The sequence below is a fragment of the Colossoma macropomum genome, unplaced genomic scaffold (assembly GCF_904425465.1).
Source record: "Colossoma macropomum unplaced genomic scaffold, Colossoma_macropomum, whole genome shotgun sequence".
Taxonomy (NCBI): domain Eukaryota; kingdom Metazoa; phylum Chordata; class Actinopteri; order Characiformes; family Serrasalmidae; genus Colossoma; species Colossoma macropomum.
In genome coordinates, this window is record NW_023494790.1 from 3245876 (window position 1) to 3256232 (window position 10357).

General features: G+C 41.7%; 1 protein-coding gene across 1 annotated transcript; it reads left to right on the forward strand.

The window, feature by feature from the left end:
• The first annotated feature begins 1267 nt into the window (after positions 1-1267).
• Positions 1268-6437, forward strand: ndr2 (nodal-related 2). Its single transcript, XM_036571809.1, has 3 exons — positions 1268-1487; positions 4185-4918; positions 6285-6437. Exons 1-3 carry the CDS (start codon positions 1268-1270, stop codon positions 6435-6437), a joined length of 1107 nt encoding a protein of 368 aa, XP_036427702.1.
• Positions 6438-10357: the final 3920 nt, after the last annotated feature.

Genomic DNA, 10357 nt, shown 5'->3' on the forward strand with positions numbered 1-10357 from the left:
CTGCACCGTTTAAGGTGGAACGGGGAGTTCGAACGAGAAGATTTAAATTTCGCAAAAAAAAACACGCCAGCTGTAGTTAAAAACTTCTTTACTCACCATTGCACCAAACACGCAGTCCTCTGCGGAACAAAAAAAAAATGCAAAAAAATATATCTACAAAAATATTTTCCGCTTATGAAATCAGTTCATCAAACACCTCCCCGCACTTGTGCTTTTCGCTTAAAACGACCTACTATGTGTTTTCGCTCGTGGGCGGCTCTCCAGGCACAAAGATCTGTCTTTTTTTCCTTTTTTTTTCCTAGTAGAAAAAGCATTGTGGCTCACTGCGCATGCGCGGAGACGGAAAACGGGTGGGTTTTGTTTCCTTACCCGTTTTCTGACATCCCGCCCTGCTGAGCTGTGATTGATTGTTGAGCCGCTTCATCCTGCTTTAGGATTGGGTACCGAACTTCTGGCCAATCCTAGAGCGGGAGGGCGCGGCCTGCCTGAAAACGGGTGCGGAAAAAAAAGAATCAGCGCTTGTTTATTGGGTTGCACTTAATAGTGACGATAATAATAATGTTTGCTTGTATAGCACTTTTCACACAGGGCAAGTGCTGTTGCTTATCAATAATGGATAATAGTGGATAAATAATAAGAAAATAATAACAACAGAACACAGAGATTGAAGGATATGATTGATGTGGGTTAATAAAAATACATTAGAATTGTCACAGCAATGACTTTAAGTCATTAACTTAAGTTTAAGTCATTTATCTTAAGTTTATATCATCCAGTGATGTTCATAGGTTGGTCAGAACTGGGTTTAAAGCCCTTTAAAGTTAAAATAATTGTATAAAATTATCATTTTTTACAGTAAAGAACCACAAAAGGAACCTGCAGAATTGTTCTTCCCCACAATACAGCAACATCAACACACAACATGCTCCTTAGGGCAGTTGAGGCCTTCAAAGAGGCCAGAAATAAACTGAGAACATGTGTAATAGTAATACAGTGCAAAAGGAGAGATCTAAGTAGTGTTCATTGTAAAATATGCGCAGCGGGGGCCTCATTTACAGCTCAATGGCTGATGACCTGTCATGTCGGCCCTTGAAGAGCCACTTCGGCTTCCTTTCATGCTTTCTGCTCTGGCACTTGTTAAATGTGTGGGGTGTTTAAGAAGAAGGGGGGGGGGTGTTAGTGATGGAGGTGGTGGTTGTTGGGGGGGGGTGGTATAAAAGGCCAGGCTGGTGCCCTGACCTGTCATTTCCAAGCTGCTGACCTAACCATGAACATGCTAGGAGTTTTATTCCCACTGCTGTATTCCCAGCTCCTCCTGGACGCAGCCTTTGGGATCCACAGGAACGTCAGTGCTCCTCGCCACCACCCGCCGTCCTACATGATGCGCCTTTATCGCAGCTTCAGACCCAGCCAGACCCCATCCGAGGATTACACGGAGCAAGACAGGTCCAAGCAGGCCGACACCATCCGGAGCGTCATGTCCAAGAGTAAGGAGCTGCCGTGTTTTATTTTTATCTTTTTTTAGAGTTTTTAAGGCTTTGGAAAAGCAAAAAGATGGAATAATTAGAGTAGATAGAGGAGAGGCAGGTGTATTTCTGTAGTTTAGAGTTTAGTTATACTTTAAAAACTCCCCCAAGACAGTGTGCTAACTCTGTCCCAGCTACTAAAACATGTAAATACCCTGTACAGGTGGGTTTAGAGCTGGGACAGAGCAACCACATGGCCTGGTTTGGGAAACACTGCAGGATAAACCATCTAATATCTTGTAAGCAGTTTGTAACCCTTAACTCACATAGGGGCCTAATTCTGTGTGTATATATAAACTACAACACACAAGGGGGAAAAAATTAAACATACTGTATAAAATGTGCCATAAGTTTTGGCCATACTGTAGTATTTTTCCCCAATAAGTTAACATTAGAAAATAAACAGTTTTTATTTTTTTACATTAACTTATAAAACAGTGACTTTTTAATTCTACCTACAAAATGTAATTTAACTGGGGTTGGGGGGGTGCCCAAACTTTTGCACACTGCATTTTTTACGCATGTGTGTATTTATTTATTTATTTTTTGCTTTGTCTGCCAACACCAGCCACCCTTTACATTATTTGAAACTTTTATTTTACTTTTACTTTTATTTATTGATTGATTAATTTGTTTACATTAACTTACAGTTAATGTAAGTGAAGAAAGTTACTGTTGTTGCTTGTTTTCCTCTTCAAAGGTTCCTATTTTGGAGATGACATGTTTGAATAGAGTTATACATTTTATAAAAGTATAGAAGTAAAAGTTTCCCAGTATCTTCAAAACGGAAACTTTATAGAGGCCAAAAACTTTCTTAACTTTTAATGCAGGTCAATATTCCAAGCTGTTTTTGGAGAATCGCTATTAGAGCAGTTTGTTTGTTTATATATGTATATATATATATATATATATATATATATATATATATATATATAATATATATATATATGTTTGAAGCACCCTTTGTTCGCTCAGTCAAGAGATGCACATACCTGAACGCTTCACTGTGCATCAGTGTGTGTTGTGTGTTACTGCGGCCGTGGCGCAGAGCTTTGCGCCGGATTTTGCGCTGTTTGTTTGAAGGCCCCAGGCTGTCAGATGAGGAGGTGTTTAACCCAGACAGCTCGAGGAGGCCAATCCACATCCTGAGCAGAGCCTCAGAGCCTCGGAGCTGCTGCTGCTGCTGCTGTAATGTGGATTAGCATCTCGCCAGACTTCCCCATACAAATCACATGTTAGCCCAAATCCACATCAGCGCTCTTCACACATGCGCCTGATTAGATTAGCCGGCCTGCCCCGCGCGCGCGCGCGCTCGCGCAAAGGGGTGAGGGTGAGAAAGCCGGAGCCTGCGAGCCTGTTTGAAGAGGATGTGCGCGCGGGATGTGCTAAACGATTGGTTTCGATCCGGGGTCTGTTTGGAGAGGGGATTAAAGCAGCGCGGGCTCCCGCGTACTAACACACACACACACACACACACACACACACACACACACACACCATTGGTTTCTGACTATTAATCAAAGCTCAAGGCGTCTCTCTCGGGCCACACCCTCCACCTGCGGGCGCTCACACTGCGCCTCCGTTCGGGCCCAGCTCGCGAGCAGGTCAGCATCCTCAGAGTCAACATCTCAGCCTCCTGTCCACTTCATTTAGACCTCACTTTATCAGATCTGCTCCTGGAGGCCCACTGACCGCACATCTCAGCGCTTCTCCTGACACTTTGACCCAGAAACCGATGGAAGAACAATATATAGTAATTAAAGAAGTCATGATAAAAGTTTTAGAGCAAGTTTTCCATAATTATGACTTTGTATCTCACAATTGTGACATAGCAACTCATTATTACGACTTGCTGTCTCGTAGTAATGAGATTCAATCTCATAATTATGGCTTAATATTGCTTGATTTTGACTTACTTTCTCATAGCTATGACTTAATATCTCATAGTAATGAGATTCAGTCTCATAATTATGACTTAAGTATCCCAATAATGAGATTCATTTAGCATCTCATAATGATGGCTGTCATAATTATGACCTACCTTCTGACACAATAATTATTATATCAAGTCATAATTATGAGAAACTTCATTGTTATGAAGTTTCCATACATTACTGAGTTAAAGGAGCAGGTAAAGCACTGAGATGTGGGGGGCAGTGAGGCTCCAGGAGTAAAAACACTGGTTTATACCCCCATCCGCCCAGCCTGGGACCACTCAGAGCCTCTTCACTGCTGAGATCCAAACTCAGTCCCATCATTTAGAGACCTGTATCCCCACCAGGCAGTCAAGAGCATTAAAGGGCCGATACTGTACTTTTATTTCCATATTTTGCATTTACTACAGCGAACCTTTTTCAGTTTACATCATCTAAAGCAGCAACTTATTCTCAAATGTTTCTTAAAAGTGCGTTTTGAAATGGGAAAGAGACCAAAAATTCTCATAAATGCCATTTTTTGGGTTTTCCCAGGAGTTTTCCTGAGAATGTCCTCACTCAGGGTCCTCTAAGCCACCGTCACTGTGGTTTACATTCATAAACAGGGTTTCAGTCCTGAGTAAAACAGAGAGAGACCAACACAAAACGTCATAAACGTCAAATGATTTCCATTTTTAAAGAATTACTCAGATCCTAAACTCACTCCTTTCGCCTCTTCACGCAGGTTTGACCTACCGAGACGCACGCTGGGTCGCAACCTTTGACTTCTCCTCCCTGCTGTCAGACCACCACGTCCAGACGGCCGAGCTGAGGATCCGCGTCCCCCCAGCAACCGGCCGCCCAGGGAACGTCACCGTGGAGATCCAGCATCAGCAGGACCGTCCGTGCCACCGCCACGACGTCTGTCTGGAGGACCAGTCGATGGGGCTCCTCCCAGAATCCTCTCTGATCAGCTCGTCCAGCCACTGGAGGGTCTACAACGTCACCTCCCAGCTGGTCCAGTGGATGGAGAAGACGCTGTCTCAGAGGAAAAGGAGGCTGCCGAGGATCAGGAAAGACCACCCAGGCCTGAAGGCTGCGCCTAACGGAGCCAACAGGGCCATGCTGGTCGTGTTCTCTCACACGGGATCAAAGAAGGGCCCTCAGGACAAGGCGAGTCTCCTCCGGACGGCAGAGCGCTCCAAGTTCCTGCTGGCGTCGGACGGTCAGGTGGTTCAGAGGGTGAAGCGGCAGAGGAGCCGGAGAGGTCAGCCCATAAAAAGGCATTCGGAGACCCTGAGGCCAGAGAAGGAGAAGAAGAACCTGTGCAGGAGAGTGGACATGCACGTGGACTTCAACCAGATCGGATGGGGCTCCTGGATCGTCTTTCCCAAGAAGTACAACGCCTATCGCTGCGAGGGAACCTGCCCCAGCCCGCTGGGGGAGGACTTTCAGCCCACAAACCACGCCTACATGCAGGTAATGCTCTCTTCACTGCACACCTGGTTGAAAAAACCTACCACAAAATTAGCAAATATAGTCAAATATCCACACTTGAATTATCACCACAGTGTCCATAGTGGAGACCAGGCGCTTAAAGACTGAGGTCCCTACCGCTCTTAGCTAGGACATTTGGTTCTAGATATCATTTGGAAGGTTCTTCACACTTACACATCTCATTTACAGCACTAATGGTTTAAAGAAGCCAGTGAGAGGGTCTTCAAGTTACCAAGAGGTGGTTCTTCTATGGCACTGAACCAAAGTACCGTCTATTTTTAAGAGCGCTGTGGGACGTACAGTCGTGTGCAAAAGTTTGGGCACCCCTGGTCTTATGAAACGTTTTGTTTATTCTTGTTTTAAATGAAAATAAGCTCAAATTTAACTTTAAGTTTAATGCACAAATTGTGTTTATTTGCTAAATTTAATATATTGGGAAAATAAAAAAAAATAAATGTGACCAGCACAAAAAATGATGGCACATTTTTATATTTTATGTTTTATTTTTTCCAGCAAACTGTTGCAGAAAAACGGTATATTAAATCTGAATTAAACCTACACTGTTAATAAATATGGCTCTTCAAGAGTTCTTTAGTAAAGAGAACGGTTCTATTTAGAACCATTCGTTCTATATAAAACCATTTCATACTTAAAATGGTCCTTTCCGTTGTGAAAAGGTTCTTCAGATTAATGCAGGATGTGTTGTATATGGTTTTGTATTGAACCTGTTTGAAAATGGTTCCATATAGCGCCAAAAACGGTTCTGCTATTGCTATGATTTCAAGTTTGTAACAATAGCAGACCCCTTTTTGGTGCTACATAGAACCATTTCTCCATCTGAGGAACCATTTTTTCCATGCAAAGGACCATTAAATCATGAAATGGTTCTAAATAGAACCATTTCTTTACTAAAGAACCCTTAAAGAACCATCATTTTTAAGAGTGTAGTAAAAGACTAACTAGTTTGCGATGGTGATGGTGAATCGGCATTGAATTTGTTTTAAAAGTGTTTGTTCTACTTAAGTAAACGTGCAAAAGTGACTGTACATCATAATGAAAAGTAAAGGTACTTCTAGTCATTGTGGATGTGATGGATACACAACAGAGCTTATTCGTTACACATATACAGTTGGATAAGATCCAAAATAACTCAAAGCGGTGCTACTTTAATATTTCTGTACTGTTGAGTAGAAATACAGAAAGAATTCTGAAGTAATATTTGACTGCAGTACAGAAGCGTCTTATCATCTTTCTTTTAGAAAATGCTTCATGAACTCTACTCAGACTGTCATGTCAACATCTGACTGGCTCAGAATTTAACATGTATCGTCTCCGTTCTCCTCCGCAGAGCCTCCTGAAGCATTACCACCCTGGCCGAGCTCCTTCTCCCTGCTGCGCTCCAACCAAGATGAGCCCCCTCAGCATGCTCTACTACGAGAACGGGGAGATGATCCTCCGGCACCACGAGGAAATGGTGGTGGAAGAGTGCGGCTGCCTGTGAGAGCCTGCCTGGATCATCCGCCCGCCTCGTTTACCCCCTTCTGAGGGTCTTCCTGGACCAGTATGCATGTGTTCTTCAAGCCCAGAGCATGGCAAGTCAGTGTTCTCCAAGAAAAACCAACAAGGGATGGTCTGAACTGCCTGAGCCGGTGAAGCAGCAAGCTGCGAGCTTCCATTACTGTTAGCTATGTTAGCTTCATTGCTAATGTAAGCCGTCCTTGAGTTCTGGAGTGTATCTAGTCAACGTTCTCCAAGAAACACCAGCATGGAAGGTGCACCTGCATGTGATTAATGGGATTTTGCCTGAGCCAGTGTCTTTCTTAGTGGACCAGCAATCTGAGCTTCCATTACTTGATAACTGTGTTAGCTTCATAGCTAATTCCTTGATCTTGAAGCGCACCAAGTCAACGTTCTCCAAGAAACGCCAACAAACCTCGGCTCTGGGTTGGTGTGATGTACCTGAGTGACTGTTGGGACTCTTTTTGCTGGCTTATCATCATCCTTTCACCCTTTAAAGCGATAGTTTGGTGAAAAATCGAATTTGCGCAATTTTCTCCTAAACGCTAAACTTCGCTATCAGTAAAAATGGACAAAATGTCCACTTTTATAGAAAACGGTGTGTCTTCTGTGTGAGAAGCCACACAATCAATTCTATTAGAGATTACTTAACAAGTGATGCATGCAGTTAGCACTGTGCTAACCGGTGGGGCATTGCTTTTTAGCTACATTAGCCTCGTAACTCCAGTGCAAAGGCTAAAGAAGCTAATTTTGGACACCAAAACATATTTTGGATGCCTGATTTCATTGGCAGGAAACTGTGCATTTGAATTTCTTGCCAAACTATCAGCTCAATGTGAAAAAGATCTTCAAACAGTATTTGTGGTATTTAACGAAGAACCCTGTGAGGTTCTCAAGCACTGTGTATGCATTTAGAACACGCTGCCTGGCGTGACAACCCGTGTACATATTTACTGTAAATAATAGCAAAGTACAAATATTTATATTTATTATTATTTATGATTCTTTGATTAGAATGATATTTTTGCAGGAAGAAATAAATTTCTATAAATGAATATTTGTTTTGTGTTCTTTTCTATGAAATAAGTTCATAATCAGTTATGGATTCATAATAAACAACAGTGATCCTAGCTGAGCTCTTCTGATCGGTGCTGAATTATTATTTTTTTGTTGAGTTATCTTTTAAAATCTGAGATTCTGAATGTTTTTAAGAGCGCTGTGGGACGTACAGTCATCTGCAAAAGTTTGGGCGCCCCAGTCATGTGATACATTTTATTTATTCTTGTTTTATATGAAAATAAGCTCAAATTTAACATTAAGTTTCATGCAATAAATGTTGTTTATTTGCTAAATTTAACATATTTGGGGGGGGGGACTAAAATGTGACCAGCGCAAAAATTATGGCACATTTTATATTTTACGTTTTATTTTTTTTCCAGCAAATTAAAACAGAAAAATGCCTTATTAGATCTGAATTTTCTGAATTGTGTAAAACTCCATGAGAAATGTTTGTCTGTTTACGTCCAATGACTAAATTTAGTATGATGAGATAAAATAACACACAACTAGTTCTGATTGGTCGAGAGCAGGGGTGTCAAACTCCACCACTGAAGGGCCTTTTCACAAAAACCCAAACAATTCTGTGGGCCTGAGAACCTCAGTGTTTGTATTTGATTTCTAAATAACCTTAAGCTATAACCCAAACTGACCATTGTTTATTCAACATATTACCACTGCTGTGAATAAACTTGGTAAGTTTCTCTAGAAAATATCATTTCCAAATCAATTTAGGGGACAATTAAGACTTTCACAGATGCTTTTGAGTGACTTAAACTCACCCAGTTCACCCCAAGCCTTTACTAAAACACCCAAAAGAACACAAAGAACGTTATGAGGGAAACTCTGGTGGATCAGGCCTGCATGCATTTATTTTAATTTCCCTTTTTTATTTGACTTCCCTTAGCTTTTCAGTTAAAAGTCTGAAATGCGTGTGTTTTTAAAGGGGAATTCCACCAAATGTTTCAAAATTTCAGTACAATCAAATGGTTAAGATGGAGAATCTATCTTGATAGATTTGTATCTATACAGATTACAATAGGACTGAACTGGGGCCATTGTTTATTCAAAACACCAACAGCAAAAATCAAACATAAATAAATTATATATGTAAATACACCGATCAGGCATAACATTCTGACCACCTCCTTGTTTCTACGCTCGTTGTCCATTTTATCAGCTCCACTTACTATATAGGTGCACTTTGTAGTTCTACAGTTACAGACTGTAGTCCATCTGTTTCTCTGATACTTTGTTAGCCCCCTTTTACCCTGTTCTTCAGTGGTCAGGACCCCCATGGACCCTCACAGAACAGGTACTGTTTGGGTGGTGGATCATTCTCAGCACTGCAGTAACACTGACGTGGTGGTGGTGTGTTAGTGTGTGTTGTGCTGGTCTGAGTGGATCAGACACAGCAGTGCTGCTGGAGTTTTTAAACACTGTGTCCACTCACTGTCCACTCTATTAGACACTCCTACCTTTGTGTTGGTCATCCTCTAGTCCTTCATCAGCGATCACAGGACGCTGCCCACCAAAAATATCCGCTGTTGGCTGGATGTTTTTGGTTGGTGGACTATTCTCAGTCCAGCAGTGACACTGAGGTGTTTAAAAACTCCAGCAGCGCTGCTGTGTCTGATCCACTCAGACCAGCACAACACACACTAACACACCACCACCACGTCAGTGTTACTGCAGTGCTGAGAATGACCCACCACCCAAATAGTACCTGCTCTGTGAGGGTCCATGGGGGTCCTGACCACTGAAGAACAGGGTAAAAGGGGGCTAACAAAGTATCAGAGAAACAGATGGACTACAGTCTGTAACTGTAGAACTACAAAGTGCACCTATATAGTAAGTGGAGCTGATAAAATGGACAATGAGTGTAGAAACAAGGAGGTGGTCAGAATGTTATGCCTGATTGGTGTATATATAGGCTTCATTATTCATGTTATAATGCATACTATGCACATTACAATAGGCTACATTACATTGTATTATGCACATTATGTTGCAGTGCATGTTGGGGATTGTAGTAGCACATTATGAAACTGGCTACTATTAAAATAACATTAAAATAGTTATGCAGGCTGAACAGCATTGTGCTGTGGGCCTGATCTTGTGTTTGACAAATGGGTCTAGAGTGATATACTTTGGATAAATATCTAACAGAAGCTCATTCAAATTGTTTGTTTACATAAAATTTTAATATTTTATTCACAATCAAACTTGTTTCATTAAAAACAGTAGTTATGTGACCAAAAAGATTGAAGTGAATAATAAATACATTGATAGAAACTGATTTTCCAGGCATGCAGTTTGATCAGTTTTTAATGACATTAGTGAGTTCATATTTGATCCTAACAAAATGAACCTGAATCCAAATCTGAACTCCACTTCCTGCACAAAAGAGCTGCAGTTCTGAGCCCTTTGTGGTGAGTCTAGATTTACCCCGGTGGGCCGCGAGCCTGGCCGGCTGTAAGGTCAGCGGGTCACGGACTGAATACACATACAGCCCTTTTCTTTTGTTGGGCTGAAAGAGGCTCTGCAGCCGGGATGCGCCAGGGTCCTTCCAGAAGAACCTGAACACCCACCGCGCAAAGCTCACACAACACGGGTACGTAAGTACAATCTGACTTTTAACGTCTAAATTTCTCTTTAAGATAGTTTTTAAATCTGTTTCAGGTGTCAAACATGTTTTGTGAAGGCTTAGCTATGAATTGTGATTTTTTTAAAGGGAAATTCCACCAATTTTTCAAAATTTTTACATAATGTAGACATTACACCTGTTTACAAGATAATTCAGAGTGGTTTGGTGTGAAATGGTTCAGATGTCTTTACAGTGGTGGT